This window comes from Rhineura floridana, chromosome 19 (genome assembly GCF_030035675.1).
Source record: "Rhineura floridana isolate rRhiFlo1 chromosome 19, rRhiFlo1.hap2, whole genome shotgun sequence".
NCBI classification, from domain to species: domain Eukaryota; kingdom Metazoa; phylum Chordata; class Lepidosauria; order Squamata; family Rhineuridae; genus Rhineura; species Rhineura floridana.
The window spans coordinates 24,411,704-24,431,821 of record NC_084498.1 but is presented as its reverse complement, the minus strand read 5'-3'; the positions used below and the strand labels follow the sequence as shown (position 1 = coordinate 24,431,821).

Below are 20,118 nucleotides of genomic sequence, written 5' to 3'. Positions count from 1 at the left end.
TTTTCTCTATATTGGGCTCCATCACATCATTCCAGTCCAGAAGATAATCCATGCCATTGATAACTTTATCTCTAGAATCTTCATTAATTTCTTCAGAGATAACATTGAGTTCCAAACAATAGATTTTATTTCTAAAGTCCATAGACTCCAAATCTTGTTCCTGTTCCACGTTTGTTCCAATCTCCGGGATCTCCTCTCTCACAGGGACCCCTATTCCAGTCTCCAGGGTCTCCTCTCTCACAGGGACCCCTATTCCAATCTCCGGGGTCTCCTCTCTCACAGGGACCCCTTCCAGGGTCACCTCTCTCACAGGGACCCTTATATCTTTAATCTCCTGCTTCATTTTACTCAATTCAATTTTCGTTATCTCAATCTCATTCATTATTCTCTGAAACATAGTTATTTCCAGATTCTCAGCCACTTTCTTAATTGCCATTTTAAAAGAAAAATATAGGAAAACCACTTCTTATTTCAGCAACAATTGGGTTAATACTCCAAACTTGGTGACATCACAGTATAAACAGAGCAGACAGCCTTATCTCTCCAATGGTTAAGTAAACAAAATGCAGTTCCCAGGATCGAAGCAATTAATGGCAATCGTCAAGAAACAGATTCGTCAAAATAAAATAGACCAAAAAGAGAGTAGTCTCAAAACAGTATAATATTTTTCAAAATAAAAATCTGGAATAGAAATCCCTCTTCTGTGTGTATCTTTAGAATGCAAATCCAGGACAGCTTTTTGCAACAAAAACAGAGATAAGCTATTAATTAGTGCGTAGCAGAGAGAAGTTACGGCTCCCCAGTGAGATGTCAAAAACCGATCAATCTGGCAAATCTCTTTTAAACAGCAACAATTTAAGTCAAGTAAAAGAAAAATATAGAAAGAAGGGTGCTTGCCTGTTAGTGCGTTCTCTCTTAGAAGATAAGATGAACGTTCGCTTTAACAGATAGAGCTTGCTGTTGAAAATCCGTCCCACCTTCGTCGGCTGGACCTCGTCCCATAAATTAATGAGATCTGGTCGTCCCAACAAAAATAGGCTTTGAGGTTAATCTCTTCGTTTCTCCCTACCCGGGAGAAGTTTAATCAGTCAAAAAAAAAAGAAAAAACTGACTGATATATCTGAATAAGCTTCTTTTGAGGCAGGAGCCCGTCTCAAAAGCAGGCACAGGCTAAGTCACCCTTCCCGGAAGTCAAGACTGTGACCATTCCTTATCTCCACCTCTCTGTTTACAATTGCAATTGCACCATTATGACCACAGTTCCCTAACAACAAGAATAAAACGCTTCCCTTCACTTCTTTGTTGGTGGTTCCCTATGGCTCATATGTACGGCTTGTAACAACGACAAGCTGTGCTTTCAGCAGTGAGCCCCAATCCTGTAGAACTCCCTCCCAACGGAGATTAGACAGGCACCTTCCCTGTTGAACTTCAGACACAGAATTAAGACTTTTTTGTTCCAGCAGGCAACGTTTGGCTTTATGATGAATCTGTTGTCTTACTGTTTGTTTTCTGTAGAGCTTGTTTTTATGTATAGCACTGCAGAAATGCCAATGATTAAGCAATGTACTGTATATAAATGTTTTAAATATCAAATCTTTATTTACCGTCAACTGAGCACAAATACAGAACATAATATTAGATGTTATGAAATAAAAGACTACATAGTAACACAAACTACAACCAACAGCAGTAGGAAATTACTGAGCAAGTGGCAAAATTCTTGAACTTGGCCATTTTGACCAGACCCCGTATGATTGTTAATGGTAATGTTTTAAATAAATAAATAATAAAATAAGGTCACAGGGTGCGTCGCTATAGTATCATGTATGATACTGTACTGGAAACTGTTTAAAGTACAATCCACAATGTTTTATCCGCAGTATCTTCAGAGCGATCAGCCTAGGACTGCCTACACACCATACATTTAAAGCAAAGCATGCACACCCTAAGTATCCTGGGAACTGTAGTTTAAGGGTACTGGGAATTGTAGTGCTGTGAGGGGCAAACTACAGTTCCATGGTTCTTTTTGGGGGGGGGGAATGTGTTTTAAATGTGTGGTACACAGCACAAGTCCCTTCTTATTGGTAGTACCTTGATACCTGAAAGACCATTTTACCCCGTATATACTCAGTAGATCACTGCGCTCTGCAGGTGAGGTCCTCCTGCAGATTCCATCTTATCAGGAGGTCCGTTCCACACAACATAGGAAGCGAACCTTTAGTGTGGTGGCACCGACCCTTTGGAATTCCTTCCCCTGAAATATTAGACAGCCGCCATCTCTGTTATCTTTTTGGCGCCTACTGAAGACCTTCCTCAAATCAAATCAAATCCTTTATTTCCGTTAGCTACAAGCCGTTGCAATTAAAATGTATACAATAAAAGCAATAGAAAGCAAATATACTGCTTCATCAGATTTCCTGCTAGGATTCTAACATTTCTATAAGATACCAATCAGTAAAATGGATAAATCCACAATCCAGCATAAGAGAGATGGATAAGTAGAACTAACAACTAATAAAAAGAGAGTTATAACGGATTAAAACTCAAGGTACCATTATAGATCTTATTCAAATGGCACCTGCTAAAACTTTTGCAGACATTTCTGTCACCCTCTGTTCTTGGTCTGAAGTCGGTTGGATGCTCTGGAAAGGGTGACAACAGTGGGATAATTAGCTCATTCCTCAAATCTCTATGGGAAGAGCAGAATAGCAGTACATGGGCTACTGTTTCAGCACTGCCGTCACTGCATGGGCATAGACGGTTTTGCAATGGCTTTTTAATATGTTTTTAAACCTTTTTTTTAAATATAGGTGTTTTTAAAAATGTTTTGTTCTAATATATTTAAAGTCTGTTTTTAAGATGTTTTGGAGAGTTTTTAGTGTTTTCTTTGCTCCTACTGAGAAATGGTGGGAGATGATGATGATGATGATGTCAAGTGTTAATCTTTCTTCTGGTTCTTATCAGGTGACGCTGCTGAGCGTAGAAATGACTTCCTTGAAAGAGGAAAGGGACAGGCTCCGAGGTTCAGCTGACGATAAGGATACGAACGAACAGCTCTTGAAGGCCATCAGGGATCGGGATGAAGCAATTGCCAAGTACGCTGAATTGTTTTTGAAAGACACTGTGTGGGACACACACATGCTCAGGGAGAGGGGCTGCATCATGATGGCTTTGTGTGTGTGATTAGAAGCCAGTGGTGGCTGGCGCCCATTGGGACTGGTGGGGCAGAATGCAGGGAGCCCAAACAGGAGGCGGAACCAGAGCCAGTGATAGACAGAGCCCGCTGATTCTACGTTTGTCCCTGTCTTCCTCCTTCCTGCTGAGATCTATAAAGGCAACATTGAGACTAAAGAGGAGGAAGCTGGCAGCCAGGGCCACCCCCGGGCCTGGTTACAAGTCAAGAGGTAGGCAGGTGAGGGCTGGTTGGTGGGACGTTGCCCTGGTTGCCCTAATAGACCAGCCTCCACTTCTACAAGCCCAGTAAGACTTAAGCCAGAGATGGGGAAACTGTAGCCCTCCAGATGTTGTTGGACTCCAACTCCCATTGTGCCCAGCCAGCATAGCCAATGGTCAGGGATGGTCGGAGGTGTAGATCAGAATCCTAGAGAGCCACAAGTTCCCCAGCCCTGATTTTTAAGGCCTGTAGCTAGAAACTGTACAGTTGGGAGGGGCAAAGCATCCATCGTGTGTGTGGGGATGTATAACATCATGAATCTGTGCAAAAGGGCAAACAACAATGCACAGGAACTGACGTGTTGCTTCAGCAAGCCAGCCTTCCCCAACCTGATGCCCTCCATATGGTTTGGACTACAATTTCCATCAGCCCTTGACAGCGCAGCCAGTGGTCAGGGATGATGGGAGCTGGAATCGTAGCAACATTGGGAGCTGATTTATACCGAGTCAGACCATTAGTCCATCTAGTTGAGTATTGTCCACACTGACTGGCAGTGGCTCTCCTGGGTTTCAGGCAGGGGACATTCCCAGCACTACCTGGAGATGCCGGGGACTGAATCTGGGACCTTCTGCATGCAAAGCAGATGCTCAGCCACTGAGCTACAATTGCGGACATAGGAAGCTGCCTTATATTGAATTAAATCACTGGCCCATCCAATACAGTATTGTCTCCTCCGACTGGCAGCAGCTCTCTGGAGTTTCAGACAGGGGACATTCCCAGCCCTACCTGGAGATGCGGGGGATTGAATCTGAAACCTTCTCCATGCAAAGCAGATGATCTGCCACTGAGCTGTGGCCCTGCCTACTTGCAGAATATTACAGGCTATCAACGATCTCTTTTACAAAGTCTGAAGAGGTCTTCGCCTCTGGACAACCCACACTGACATGTAGCACTGCTTACAGGGCTCTGGTAGGAATGCCATAACAACGTTGCTAAATCTGCCGTTTTAAGAAAAATATTGATCCACTCACATCTGTGATCCTAATTGCCGCTCTGCAGTGGCCTAGCCCCTTTGCCAGCTATTTCTAACATTTGCAATGTTAGATACAGCCAGATTTGTATTAGGGGAAGCTGTGCAACGCCTGGATCTCCTTATTTCCAAGGATTCTGCCTCATCGCCATCACTCGAGGGGACCTTTTCAGCGTCATGCATCAGGGGAAGAACCCAGAGCTCCTTTGAAGAGCCATCGTAGCAGCGCCCCCTCTTGGCTGAAGGCAGGAAGTGCCGGTTGCTAAGTTTTTGGATGCAGAAGGCAGCGTCTGATATTTTAGTATGTGTGTGGGCTACCAGCTGTCCTGTATCCATGGAAACCAGCTGCCGTTCTAGGGCTGTTATGAGTCCAAGTGTTTTTAATATTCATTCAGTGGTGGGGAATTTTGCAATCCACGGCTCTTTGTTCCATGGCAGCCCCTCTCCTTGGAGATGTAGGTAAAGGACCCTTTGGGGAAACTCATTTATGATGGCCAATGGCACATCTTATGCAGAAAGAGAAAGACCTGTAAGTCTGTCCCTCTTCCCAGGAACTGGGATAGACCAGGGATGTAGATAGATTTAGCTCTGTCCCTGTAGCTCAGCAGTAGAGCAACTGTTTTGCATGCAGAAGGGCCCAAGTTCAATCCCTGGTATCGAAGTGAAAAGGTAACAGAAAAATACCTGCTGGGAGAACTTGCAGAGCTGCTGCCAGTCAGAACTGACCGTACTGGGGTGGATGGACCAGTGGTCTAACAAGTAGTGTAGTGGCAAGTTCAGAAGTGAAGGGTCCCTTCATGTTAGTCATAGCTGCCCCCTTTCCCCTCTTTTTACTGCTGGGTTAAGAATGAGACCCTTGTTAATGCCTTCTCCCACAGCAACAGACATCCCTAGGAGCCAGTCAGCGTGAAAGGGGAGAGTGTTAGCTACTGAGAAGAGTCTTCTCAGTGGCTGACTCACCCCCCCTTTCATTCTGATTGGCTCCAGTCATCAGGAAAGGACAAGGAAGCATGTTAGAAGACTCTTCTCAGTGGCAAACACATTCCCCTTTCATGCTGATTGGCTGGTAGGATGCTGGAGAGATAGGGACCCTGCTGGGACCCTGCTCTCAAGATCCCCTGAGACCCTGGATGACTACACCCCTGAGTCTAACTCTGTATACCAGTTTCAGGGAATCACAAGTGGTGAGAGTTATTGTTGTGCTCTGGTCCTCTTTATAGGCTTCCTACAGGCATCTGGTTTGGCCACTGTGAGAACAGGATGCTGAACTGAACAGGCCACTGGCCTCATCCAGCAGGGCTCTGCTTATGTTCATATTTAGGGAAACAGATTTTGGCTAAACAGATGGGGAAAAAAACCTTCCTAATGGTGAGAGCTGCTAGCCACGATGGCTATGTTCTGCCTCCACTGTCGGAGGCAGGATGTTATCCTCTTGCATTCCCGTGGGATTCAAGCTGGTTGTCAGTCCAAAAAAAGCAAGCAGTGCGGAAGTCCTCGCAGAAAGTGACCGCCTTTCGCTTTTGCTTTCCAGGAAGAATGCTGTGGAAATGGAACTAGCCAAATGCAAGATGGATATGATGTCACTGAATAGTCAGCTTTTAGATGCTATTCAGCAGAAGCTTAACCTTTCGCAGCAGCTGGAGGCGTGGCAGGTAAGAGAGAAACTGAGGCAAAGCCTTCTGGGTAAAGTCAGAAATGCTCTGTAGGCTGTTCCAGGTGACCTGGTTGTTGAGCATTCACCCTGATTTGCTTGCACGGAGGTGTTATGACGTCCGCTCTTAACTGAGTACTTGTTCTGATTTGCACGGAGGTTATATGACAAAGAGCATTCATCCTGGTTTGCTTGCATGGTGGTTTATACGTCTTCCTGTCAGTTAGTCATTAACCCTACAACTTTTAGTGCATTTCCCTGACGCTCCCCTAACCTCAAAAAGTCTGGTCGTTGTTGGTTTGTTTTAAAAGTGAATTTGTTGCACCAGAGTGCTTTTAACCCACTTTAATTGTGCAAACCAAAATTTCCTGTATGTGATTGAATCCCTCCCACAAAATACTTGGAGGTGACCTTTCTGTTTTGGTTCAACACCCAGCTGCGCACTCATGGTAAAATAAGCCTCCTTTGAAAATATTGTTTATTGTCTAGAACTTTCCTTAAGTCTAAGCAAAGTGGTTTTGTTTTCCCTCTCTCTCTTTTTTAAACTGTTATCTTAAACTTAAATTGGATCAGCAAAAAAAAAAGGCATATAGCCCTAACATCATAATGGAAGTTCAAAGGGAATAACAGAGGTTTGGGGAAAGAGGTGATAACGCGATAACACTGGGGAAGTATTGCAAAACAACTAATAAAGCAGAATAATGTGTGGACAGTCCTGCATAAATCCACCACCATTGCCCTATTATTGCATCGATGATGTGTTGCAGAATTCACCCGCAGGGAGGGAAAAACAACCACAAACCACCAGTCTGGAGGGCCCCCAGATGGCTTGGTTTTGCTACACCTTAAGGACTGGCAACTTGAGTGTGTGAAGGACACAACAGGGTGGGAGATAGCAGGGAAGTGGTGTGTCTAAGGAAGTAATAGGAGGTGGCCCAACTGTTTTTCTTTGCACACATGCAAGCTGTCACTTGATGTTGTGGCCGTCAAGTGATGTGTGTGCATGGTGATTGAACTGGGCCTGATTTCCCCGCTTTCCAGTGATTCCTGGTTGACCTTTTTTTTTTATTCCTGTTCTGAACTTCTCTGTATTTTCCTCTCTCTCTCTCTTTTCTCTCCTGCGCTTCCAGTTTGCGTCCTCAGGGCTTTTTACAATATGGCTCCTTTGGTTTTTGATCTAGTGTGGCCTTTCTCAGTTCCCGTTACAACAGCTTTAGTCGTACACCCCTCCTGCCTTTAAGGTGAGCTCCCCCTCTCCATCCCGTCCCATCCCACCCCAGTTCATCCTCTGGTGGAAAAGAATGCAAGCATCTTATAAGCATCCACGGATTTGTCTCAGTTGGTGCTCGATGCACATCGCTCTTGCCATCTTCCACGGGCATGTCACACTCTGTTTTGTTTTGTTTCCAAAAGTACCTTTCTGAATTTGCTTGCCTGTCTTGTGGACTAGTGTCTTTTTCTTTTAAGAACACGTGCTTTTCTCTCCTGAGCATGGACTTGTCATGTTTTGTAGTGTATTAGAACCATTGCTTGGATAGTTTGTTTTAAAAAGGAACTGGTTCTAGTCAGAGCTTGGAAAAATTACTTTTTTGAACTACAACTCCCATCAGCCCAATCCAGTGGCCATACTGGCTGGGGCTAATGGGAGTTGTAGTTCAAAAAAGTAACTTTTCCAAGCTCTGGTTCTAGTTCACGTTCAACATGTCCATAGAAGAATTAATTCCAGTTCATGTTTGTCTCTTTGCAAAACTAATTAGCTCATCTAAATGTTGGCTTGGCTGTTTTCCCCCTAGCAGTCATAATGTTACAAGCTACTGGGCTGAAATATAAAATATACTTAAGAAGATTAAGAAAATATCAAGACACACGCACACAGCGGAAGGTGAATGGTTTATTGAGCACAACAATTGTGATCTTCAGGCTTAAAGGCCCAAAGTGTGAAAAATACATGTTAAGAAATGAACTTGAAGATGAACTAGAAATCGTTCAAAGTTCTACCCCAAAATGAAGTTCATTCACATTCACCTGGCATTTATGGGAATTGCTTTCAAGTGTCACTTGGAGGCTTTTTGAACTAATTCAGGGAACGTTGCCAAACCCTACTGGTTCGTTACATGCACTGTTTTAGAGCCAAAGCTCCAGGGTGTGGAGCCATGCCTTGCATGCAGAAGGCCTCAGGTTGGCATCTCCAGGTAGGGCTGGGAGAGACTCCCTACCTGAAACCCTAGAGAACTCCTGCCAGTCAGTGTCGACAGTACTGAGCCAGATGTGTTGAGCTGTTGCCAAGTGAAATGAGTGTGCACTTTGTGTGCAGGAAGGTCCCAGGGTCAATCCTTGCATCTCCTGCTCAAAGCAACTTGGTAGCATTGCTGGGGAAAATCCCAGCTGCAGACCCTAGTCCAGCCTTTCCCAACCAGAGTGCCTCCAGATGTTGATGGACCACAACTCCCATCTTTCCTGGCCATTGGCAATGCTGGCTGAGGCTGATGGGAGTTGTGGTCCAACAACATCTGGAGGCACACTGGTTGGGGAAGGCTGCCCTAGTCCAACCTTCTCCAACCTGGGGCCCTCCAGATGTTTTGGACTACAACTCCCATCGGCCCCAGCCAGGTGGGGAAGGGTGCCCAAGCAAGCGGCTACTGATCAGAGGAACCTTTACCCAAAGGCAAGCGGCATCTGTGGGCTAGAGCATGGCTCAGAGATAGATGATATATGATTACATTTATACCCCACCTTTCCTCCAAGTTGCTCAAGCTGGCGTGCATGTTTCTCTCTCCCTTTTGCACCTTATCCTCACAACAACCCTGCGAGGTAGGCTGGGTTGAGAGGCAGTGATTGTCCCAAGGTCACCCAGCGAACGTTGCATGGCCCAGTGGGGATTCGAACCCGGGTCTCCCAGGTCCCAAGTCCAACACTTTTAACCACTGCACCATGCTGACTCTGTGGAGCGCTTTCCTCAATAAGCAGAGAGATGCATAGTTTTCTTTTGTCTGTATACATTTTTCTCTCTCTCTTGCCTTTTGCCCCCCTTCCCCCAGTGAGGCAATCCATAATTGCAAGTTAAACACATAGTACAAGAAAAACAATTAATCATGTTGAATAAACAACAAACAAAAGGCAACTGAAACGTGACTCAAGGCAGCAGAGGGGGGTAGGTATCATACACATCATCAAGTGTGAACTGTGGGCCACACGTGATGTGTATGATGAAGCAGCTTCCAAGCCACAAAATGCCTGATCATCTTTAAGGCTGGGGTTTCCAATGTGGTGCCCAGGGGCACCCTGATGCCCTCAGCCACCCTCTTGGTGCCCACCAAGGCTCCCTGCCCGTCAGTGTCTTGTTTTGTTTTATTTGAGGTTTTTAGAAGGGCTATGCTTGTTTTGGTGGTAGCTTGCTTTTTTTGTCAGTCTTTTTTTTATTTGGGGGGGGGAGGTGTGGGTGGTGTTTCCTGTTTTGGAGGGGTTGGTTTCTTAGATTTCCACATGTGCTCCGGGCCCCAAAAGGCTGGGGGACCCCTACTTTAAGGTGCCGTCAGGTGCTTTGTTTCGACAGCAACAGGTTTACCCCTCTGGAATTTCTGGATGGAACTGGGAAGAGGCACCAGTGTCTCTGAATGGCTGCTTCATGGGTTATGTCTTTATATCGTGTGATGTGGCAGTACTTAGATTTGGCTAGTCGGCATTGACGACACTGAGCTAGATGGGCTGGGGGTCTGACTCAATATAAAGCAGCTCCCTACGTTCCTATTTAAATCAGCTTTTTATTCAGAACAATGAGGACTGGAATCTTACTTTATTTTTAGGGGAAGGGCCATAGCTCAGTGGCAGAGCACCTGCTTTGCACACAGGAGGTTCAGTCCCTGGCATCTCCCGCTAGGCTTGGGAGAGACCCCTTGTCTGAATCCCTGGAGAGCCTCTGCCACTCAGTGTAGACAATACTGTGCTGGGTGGAGCAAGAACTCTGACTCTGTATAAGACACCTCTCTTCATTGCTGTGCACCTCTTCCCACAAACGGCGCCTTTAGTCCATTGGACCTGGATGAATTTCTTCTCTCATCCAAGAAATTAGAACGGCAAGACCGCCGCCCCGTGACCAAACCAATTTGCTTTGAGAGAAGCTGCAGCCCTCCAGAGGTTGTTTGGCTCCCAACTCTCATTAGCCCTGGCCAGCATCGTCAGTGGTCAGGGGAGATGGGAGTTGCAGTCTGACAACCTCTGGAGGGCCACAGGTTCCCCATCCCTTATCTAAAAGGCCTAGAATATAAAAAACAAACCAACCACCCAAATTCCATTATTCTTCTGGGGGTGATCATGTTCAATATTCTGGAATAGAGCTCTTCCCTAGAATGATCTTGAAAACGTTTTAGCTACTCAGCCAAAGGGGACTTTGCACGCAGATGGTAGCAAGCTGGTAGCTTATTACACATGCAAGACGAGGCCTCAGGCTTAAGTTACTGGCTGTGTTTGCTTTACTGAGGGTGCTAGCATTATGGTAGGGCTGGTGTGCGTTTGTGTCCATTTGCATTTGATGCTTGATCCCAGCAACTGAGCCCTTGCTGGGATAATCCACATGCCGGCTTGAAATTCTTGTTTCTTTCCTTTTGGCTTCACTCATTTCTGGTTAATTCTGGTTTAATGCCAGAGTCTGCTTGTGCAACTCACTCCTCATATTACATAAGCGCCCTCCCCCAAATGCAAAATGCCTTGATGTCTGAGACAGAATTCACACTAAGATTCTTGGGGCTATTTCACCAGGCTTGCCTCAATTTAGCATTTAACGGATCTAGAAACACTTAAGTTTAAATAATGCTACCCTAATGCCCATTGTTATGATGGGCAGGGTGTGTGTGTGTGGATAGAGGGTCTGTGCATTGTACACATTAGCATGCCAGTCTTGCACAATTATTGTTATTGTTATTATTCCACTTTTCATCCAAAAAAGGCACTCAAGAGAAACTTACAAATATAAATGAGAAGACAGTCCCTCAGAATCTAGGAATTATGGCATAAAAGGGAGCTGGGAGGGAAAAGGAAAAAAGCAAGCTCAGGCACTAATTCTTAGTTACAAAGATCATTAACAATATTTAGCTAGATCACCCAATATTTTGACTCAGTATAATGAGGTAGCTTCCTATGTTTCTGTTTTCTGTTAATTTATGCCTTCGGTTTTGGATTAATTCATCTCATAAGAATACTGTTTGGAAAAGGAGAACTGTTTTTCTTTAAAATATTTTGGAAGGGCCATCGCTTAGTGGTAGAGCATCTGCTTTGCATGCAGAAGGCTCCTGGTCCAGTCTCCGGCATCTCATATTAGGGTTGTCTGGAATCATGGAGAGCCGCTGCCAGTCAGTGTAGACAATATTGAGCTAGATGGGCCAATGGTCTATAAGATAGCTTCCTAGGTTCCTATTTTTATACAGTATACCCTATAGAAAATGTTGACGTGGCTCATAACGTAAAAAACATCCCTTTAAAACCATTTCAAAAGAGTTGAAAGATGAGCAGATCAAGACATAACAGGATTACAGAATCCAGCATTTATGATCAGGAAATGCCTCAGCAAAAAGGTGTGTTTTCAGTGAAGATCAGAAGCACACTACTATTGATGCCTCCCAAATAACAGAGGCAGAGAGCATTCCAGAAGGTAGGCACCACCACAGGGAAGACCCTGTAATTTTTCCTCCTCGATGGCAATTTGCAGGTTGTGACATGACTAGCCAAGCTTCTCCTGAAGATTTTAGTGGTCTAAGTGGTCTACGCAGGGGAAGGCGATCCTTTAGGTAACATGGTCCCGAGTTGCTCTGGGTTTTTTAGGGTAATAAGACCTTGAACATGGTTCAGTAACTGATAGGCAGCCAGTGCAATCCTTACAGCACAGGTGTAAAACATGCACGGCCAGATTGGCACTCGGTTCACTGACGCCTCCCCCCCCCCATTTGCTGCTTTCTGTACCAGATCCATATTCAGACCTGCCTCAAGGGAGGCCCCACGCAGAGCATGTTACTGTCATCAAATGTACCTAGTTTTTTATCCTTGCCCCGAATCATGTACGGCAGGAGAGGTTTGCGCAGATTAACGATTGAGGATGTACTCTCTTGAGGAACTGCCTGATATATTTTAGCAAGTGTGGGAAACCTTTGGCCCTCCTGATGTTGATGAACGACAGCTCCCATCAGCCCCAGCAAGCATGGCCAATGGCTAGGGATGATGGGAGTTTTCGTTCAGTAATATCTGGAGGGCTGAAGGTTCTAGGACAGTGTGCTGTATCTCAATTTCCATTTTGTGAATGAGAATGGTCTCCGCTCTTCATTCTCTTTTACACAGGAGACTACTTAATAGAGGGGTGGGAAATCTCAGGCCTATGGGCTGAATGTGGGAGTTATGCATCCCTGGAGGTTGAATGCCTGATGTATCTGCCTTAACGTAGGCACATTAAGATGCACCCTTTTCTAACATATCTGGATAACCCACTATTATGTGTTAATTTTTCGGCTAATGCAATGCCAAATCCAAATATTTCAACCCTGCAGCAAATACCTACTCCCTATGATCAGAGGATGGGGGACCTCCAGCCCAGGGGCCAAATGCAGCTCTCCAAGCCTCTCTATTTAGCCCTCAGAACTATCTCTAGGCCACACCACTCACTGGCCCTGTTCTGCGTTCCTCTTTAATGTTTTTGCATGACTGGAGTGTACCCTTGAACTGTGGTAATGCTTCTTGTTTGCCAGGATGGAGGACAGAGAGGGGTATGTGTAGACACTAGCCTACTGTATCAAGGTAAAATTGGCATTTGTTGCTCTACCCACTTTTGCCTCTGGCCCTGCTCACCACTGGCATGTGACCCCCAGAAGATTGTCCCGAAGAAAATGCACCCTTGGGCAGTAAAACATACCCCAACACACCTAATATAGATGTGTACCGTCTATGTACTCAGGTTGTCCTGATCTCTGCAAGGGATCCTTTCCTTGTGTCCCTATTTTTAATAGCCTTCCTTATTTCCTTCCTGGTGCAGGATGACATGCAGAGGGTCATTGACCAGCAGCTGATGGACAAACATCCAAAGGAGTGGAGCCAGCCCACCTATTCCTTCTCCAGCGGTCATGGAGCAAAGCGGCACACTAGACCCTCTCCCTTGCTGAGGCCAGAGCAGCAGGGGTCTGAGCCCAGTGGGGCAGAAGGGAATCGTCTCTTTTCTTTTTTCAAGAAAAATTAATTGGACCAGAGAAGCCATTCTCAATTACTTTTCCTTTTTAGTTTTTAAATTTTTTTTTGAGAAGGATCCTGGAGAGAAAGGTTTAGCAAGCCCTTCTTGTGGCGGACAACGGTCCCAAATTTGGAAAATGGAAGAAGCCACCAAAAAAAAGGGCCAAGGAGTCCTCCTCCCCACCCCTTAAGAACACTGCACTAATCTTGCAAACCGTGTGGTCTGAACTCAATGTTTACAGGCATCATAGTCAAATTGCCGATCTTCTGCGTGATAGCAATTGAAAGGACACTTTTTAAAAATACCTTAAAACAACACGATAAGAAAATGCAAAATATTCAGGGTCTCTTGTTAGGTCCGTTGTTTCTGCTGTGAGTAATCCAGATGTCTTAAAAGTCATTCTCTTCTACATAAGAGGGAGCTTTAAAGAACCAGTCCAGATGTAGAAGGGGGGCGGAGAGAGGGGAAATATCCATGAGCATGTGTTTTATTTGTTCATATTCCTTCAGTCTTGGCCAACCTTTGACAATCTAGTGTCCCCCAGATATTGTAGTCTATAGCTCCCATCAGACGCAGGCATCATGGCTGTGCTGGGGTGCACCAGGTTGGTGAAGGCTGGTTTTGCCCCTCTATTCTTCTTTTATCATAAGTGAGAAACAGCGGCTGTTGCTATTGTTCTGGGCAGTCAGATAGAACTCAATGGATGGGTATGTGTTTGTGGTCTATTCTTGTCCATTGGGAGCTCAGCTGGTGGGGTCAATCTGATTTCTCTGCTCTTTCATAGAGACTATAGTTGCAGGGAATTGGGCAGGGTTCTCACCAGTTGAAGTTGTAAAGTGGGCTGCACCAAGATTCCACAGCCGAATGCGCAGCTGCTCTTATGCCAAGACAAGCACCATACCAGCAGAAGAATCCCTGGGAAAATACAGCTACCTCTGCTTGTGAGGGTCAACGTCTAAGTTTTTATAAATTCTTGGAACTGAGAGTCTCTCCGCTCCCCCACCCCCTGAGTTTATTGAGTAAATTCAGACCACTCACTCACTTCTAAACCTTGATCTAGGGGTAGCCAGAATGGTGCCCTCCAGATGTTGTTGAATGACAGCTCCCAACATCACTGACTATTAACCATGCTGATGGGAGCTGTAGTCCAACAGGCAGGGCACCATGTTGGCTACCTTTGACTTAGTCCTAATCCCCCTCTGGCTGCTTTTGTAGATGAGGCTAAATTGGGGGGTGGGTAGTAGGGTTTTTGGAAGAATAGCAATGACAGGAGCATGGCATTTTGACTAAGAGTAGGTGCAATGCCCACATGCAGTGGGCCTTCCTCCAAGAGGGGAAAATGTTGCTGAGTCCCAACTGTCATGGCCAATGGTTAGTGATAGGGGCAGCTATGTAGTTCAGCAACAAACTGATGGTCCCAGGTTCCTCAGCCCTGTGATAGAAGGAGGCTAGGCAAGAATCCGTATCTGCTTGGCATGATAGTGTTCTAGGCCAGAGGTAGCCAACGTGGTGATCTCCAAGTGGTGTTGGATTCCCATCAGCTCCAGCCATTGGCCCTGCTGGGAGTCCATTAATAGCCAGGGGGCACCACATTGGCTACTCCCCTGTTCTAGGTGGGGAAGGTTTTTGGGGAGGATATTTTTATGGAGAGCGGCGGCCTGCTGTGGTGGACCTTAGACAGAGGTTGACTACCTCTATGAGAACAAATCCTTTTCCAGCCATAGACACAAGAGGGTGCATGGATGCCCAGCCCAACCACTTCCTGTTGATTCTTATTAGCCCTCCAAAAAACAGGAATCCACTTAGGTGGAGAGCACAGACTGTCGCTGTAGAGGCCCTTCCCAGCTGGAGTGACTGAGTCTGCTGTAGCCAGCAGGAATCGGGCGGGCACGGAAGGCTTGTAAAGGAAAGACAAATTGCTTATGCCAAATATTGTTAGACTACACCTCTTATCCTCTTCATTGGTCATGCATGGTGGGGCTGATGGGATTTGCAATCCAGTAATGTCTGGAGGGCCACCGGTTAACTAGCAGGGGCTTATGCAGAAAGGGGGTCCATTCCACCAGGGATTGGGGGAGTCTGGCCCTCCAGGTGGTGTTGGACTCCAACTCCCATCAGCCCCCAGGCATCATGGCCGATGGTTAGGAGATTGTGGACGTTGTGGTCCAGTGACACCTGGAGGGCCACAGGTTCCCAATCCCTGCATTACAACTATGTCTAGAACAGCTTGAGGAAGTATAAGGAACAGGGTATGTGGATTTGTAGGGAGAATCTGGCTAAAACAGAGAAAGACGCCTCCTGTGTAACAGAAGTTATGATCCATATTCACCCACTTGCTTTGCAGCCATAGCAGCTCCGTGTCAGTGGGGTAAAGAACCTTAGACAGCTCCTTGAAAGTTCAGGCTAAAACCTGGAGTGGATTATGATGCCCCACTGACACGGATCCGCCAGCCGTCATGGCCTGGTGGAAATTACCCTTGAGGACATGGGTCTTGCTTTTGAGTAAGCGTGCATAAGATCAGGGCAAAATCCTAAGTACTAAAAGGGGTGGGGGAAAGAGTCTACAAAACTTTGATGCACCACATTTTTGCCATCTTCTCCTGCAAGGTTAGCGGTTGGGACAGTGAAAGGAAAGCAATAAAAGAGATGAGGAGATATTGTCTTCCCACCCACCCCTTGAGAACCCCGACAGCCACACTCGTAGACCCTTTCCAGCAGTTGGCAGCCCCCACCCATTGTTGACTGCTACCACACGGCCTGCCATATCAGCCCAATGCTGGGGGACGGATTCCAGCAAACCCATACATCACACTGTGGTATTACTGACCCACACGGCCAGGGATTGGAGGAAAAAGAGAGCGCTTGGTGGCAAAGGTGGATGGGGCTGACTGTGGAGCAACTGCATGGGGACCCACTTCCTGTTCTTTCTCACCCCCCCCAAACTCCCCAGTGTTAGGTGAGAGCATACACCAGGGGCATCATTGTGACACTACCTAGAGAATAGATCAGACATGTGATTGCGCAGAGATTCAATCAGTTTTTGTAAAAAAAGTTAATTCTTGCACTTAAGTATACAGTGGTACACTTCACAACCAGAATTGGGAACCTATGGCCCTCCAGATGTTGCTGGACCCCAACTCCCATCAGCATGGTTAAGATGGGGTCCAGCAACATCTAGAGGGGGTGCTGGTTTCCCATCCCTATTTTAGACAGACAGCCAAGCTCTGCCCATTAAGCATAACACAAAGGCAGGCTGAAAATGCAGGAGGGGAACTGCAGAGCAGCCGTCCGGAACCTGTGGGCCTCCCCAGATGTTGCTGAACTACACCTCTCACCATCCCTGGCCATTGGCCATGCTCGCTAGGGCTGATGGGAGTTGATGGATTGAGACTGGTCATATGCCACTTCCCTGCAGCGAGCTGTGCCCAAACCAGCTTACAACAAACATTTGAAACACAAAGCACTGGGTTAGTTGGGAGTCCAACATCATCTGGGTGGGCCACAGGTTCGCCCCTCCTGCTTCAGAGCCGCTAGCTACCTTTCCCCCTCTGTTGTTGACTCTGCTGATCTTCCTGCAGATTGGCTAGTTCTCCCTTGAGAGCAGTCAAAGAAATCAGCAGCAAAACAGCAGGAGGGAGGCAGGCAGCCCATTGCTCCTGCTTTTCCTATCTCTCTGTTTGGCCCTCCGAGATCCCTTTTGGCTTTCTCTGGCTGTTTGGCAGGTTAAGAATTCTCAAGCAGGGACGTGTTAGCTATGTCTGGCTCCTGTTCATACAGGAAGTGCAATGTGCAGCCACTGCCGTTACTGATGACAAAAAGGAAAGTAATTGGGGGTCAGGGCACACCTGGATCTAGAGAGATGCCCAGTCCACAAAAACAGCAGCGGCAAAACTGATCCTGGGACTGTACTACTTCAGGAGGGGAAGAGATTGCATGTTTGAATGCCTCTCTGTCAGAAATAGATAAATCCCTGTACCTAGAGGAGGAGAATTCTAGCCTGCCTTTTTGGCAAGCCACTTCTCAGTTTATGTGTGGGGTACTTTAAAGGTTTTTAGACAGATGCAGAAGAGCATTCAGTCATGCAAGCACCCCCACTATGGAGCCTGAAGTGGTATATATAGCTGTTAAGAACATACAAGGCCCCATCAAGGCCAGCATCCTCTTCTCACAGCGGCCAGCCAGCCTTTACACATTGCTGCTATTTGAACTAGGCCGTAAGCCAGGGCTGGGGAACCCACAGTTCTTTGGATGTTGCTGGACTCCACTTGCCATCACCCATCCTTGACCAGTGGCCATGCTGGCTGGGGCTGATGTGGCATTGGAAGGGCAGCAACATCTGGAGGGCCAGAGGTTTCCCAGTTCGAGCATACATGAAAAATGCTATGAGGGACTACTGGCAACTAGCTTTTCCCACAGAAAAGTGGCAGGTTCTGGGGAGAGTTTGCGCCTCCAAAAACCCTCGGACCTGTCACTGTTCCCCAAGTCAGCAGCTCAATCTGCTTACCCCAAAGTAATGCGAGATGTGCCTGGGAGCTGCATCAACCCCCGCGCCCCTCCCCGCCCCTTGGTAACCAAGCACACAGCAGGGATGAACAGACAGAATGTATCTATAGAGGTATATGTACATATTACACAGTGCAGTAATTTTTGTATGTAGCGGTAATGTAAATAAATGTACTTTTATATATATATATGATATTCTATAAAGGCATATTTTAGTAGAAAACGCCACTCTGCCGCTTCTTTTGTAAATAGTTCTGGTCGGAATAAAATGGGTCCTTCCTATGGGTATCGTCTCTGTGAATTGGTCACCGGGGTATGGTAAGAACGTAAGGACAGAGCTGCTGGATCAAGCCAAAAGGGGCCCATCTAGTCCAGCATCGTGTTCTCACAGTGGCCAACCAGATGTTCTGCTGGGAAGCCCGCAAGCATGATCTGGGCACAACAGCCTCTCCCCACTTGTAATTCACAGCATCTGGTATTTGTAGACATGCAAACATAGCCGTTAGGGTTAGTATCCACTGATACAGTGGTGGTGGCTGAACAGAGACAGGGAACTTGTACAGTATGGCCCCACTCATACAGTGGGTTACGTTCCAGACCCCCGCTGAAAAGCGGAACAAGTGCCGTATGAGTGGGGCCTTACTCTAATTTTAGCCGCTGTATTAGCAGAAAGCCGAAAAGCGGGGCCCTACTGTAGTCCTCTAGTTGTCACTGGACTCCAGCTCCCGTCAGCCTCGACCACTGGCCACGTGGGCAGAGGCTGACGAGAGTTGGAGTCCCAACATCTGGAGGGCCTCAGTTCCCCCTGCTGCTTGGCTACCTCCTTGGGAGTTCAACAGGGAGAGCACTCCCACGCTACATTTAAACCAGGGAGGCAGAAGCCGTGGCCATCCAGATGTTGCTGGGCTCCAGAGCCCATCAGTCCCAGCGAGCCTGGCCAACAGTCGGAGATTGTGAGAGCTGGAGTCTAGCAACATCTGGGTGGCCACTGGTTCCCCATTCCTATTCAATAACGCTGCCCATGTATTTTCTTTTTAATGGTGTTTGTTTACTGCCCTTTATACAAATACATTCAAGTTGTTCACAATAAAATACAATACATAATTCCAAAACTACAATACACACACAGTTGAAAGCACTTCTCAACCTCACTACAGCTTCAAAACCAATTCAGACAGAACAAATGAGTCAATTACAGTAATTCAAAATAGCTCCCTTTTTACCAAATCTTTTTTTTAAAAATCATTTAAAGTACCTAGGAGAATAAAACTACGGCCATACTACCTTGAACACGCCCGATCTCGGAAGCTAAGCAGGGTCAGGCCTGGTTAGCACTTGGATGGGAGATCGCCTGGGAATACCGGCTGCCGTAGGCTTAGAGGAAGGCAATGGTGAACCACCTCTGAATACCTCTTACCATGAAAACCCTATGAATATAGACAAAAAAGATTCATAGGGTCGCCATAAATCATAGTTGACTTGAAGGCATGTAACAATAACAAGGAGAATAAAAATGTCTTAACCTGGTCCCTGAAAGACAAGGTAGGCACCAGACTTCCCCACGGAGGGGCACAACTGATGAAAAAGCTTATCTCACTGCCACCACCTTTATTTGTGATAGAGATGGTGGCACTCTGAGAAGGGCTTACTTAAGCAGTCGGTTTGTGATCTGTCCCTTCTGGATTACAAACCAGACTCTTCACTTTCCCCGAGATGGGGAGCAGCCATTACTTTTTTATCCCAGAATCCTAGGCATATATCCTGATTCAGCCTGACATCTCCTTCTAGGTTGTATCCAAGGAAAGCATCCTGTCCGTGCAAGGACTTCTGCTTGCCCAATGGAGCTTCCTCTTCCTCTCTTCCCTGAGCGTCCCCCTCCCATTACCTGTGTTGGGGGTTGCCCCAATCATCCACAGCAGATTGGGGAGAGGCATGGGGTGCCTGTGGGGAGAAGAGAGCTCAGTGGCACAGCACCAGTTTTGTGCGAAGGTGGTCCCAGGTTCAATCACCAGTTGCATCTCCAGGTAGGATTAGGAATGTTCCCTACCTGAGCCGCTGACAGTCAGAGTAGATAATACTGAGCTAAATGGACCAACGGCCTGATTCAGTATAAGGCAGCTTCCTACAGAGGGGAAGCCCTTGGAGCTTGTTGGATACACCCTTATGTCTAACAAGCTGACCTCATGGCTACCATCGGCTACACTTTTCCCACTTTTTTGGGTTTTCTTATTCTTCCTCATTATTCCTCACCTTCCTCCTTTGCATCACACAGCTTGCTTGAGTTCTAGAGAACTCAAAAGCCTGCCACGCTTCTGGCAACATTCTGGTTGGTCCCA

At 46.5% G+C, this 20,118-nt stretch overlaps 1 protein-coding gene and 1 pseudogene across 1 annotated transcript in view; both read left to right on the top strand.

Annotated features, from left to right (window-relative positions):
- The window catches only part of BICDL1 (BICD family like cargo adaptor 1), a 53,645-nt gene extending 35,682 nt beyond the window's left edge, over window positions 1-17,963 (top strand). The window contains exons 8-10 of the mRNA XM_061602896.1: window positions 2,965-3,095; window positions 5,956-6,076; window positions 13,088-17,963. Coding sequence (XP_061458880.1) covers window positions 2,965-3,095; window positions 5,956-6,076; window positions 13,088-13,288 — 453 coding nt within the window. The 3' untranslated portion in view covers window positions 13,289-17,963. The remainder of the gene's footprint in view (window positions 1-2,964; window positions 3,096-5,955; window positions 6,077-13,087) is intronic.
- Window positions 17,964-19,049: 1,086 nt separating this feature from the next.
- On the top strand, window positions 19,050-19,158 carry LOC133373550 (5S ribosomal RNA; annotated as a pseudogene).
- The last annotated feature ends 960 nt before the right edge of the window (window positions 19,159-20,118 follow it).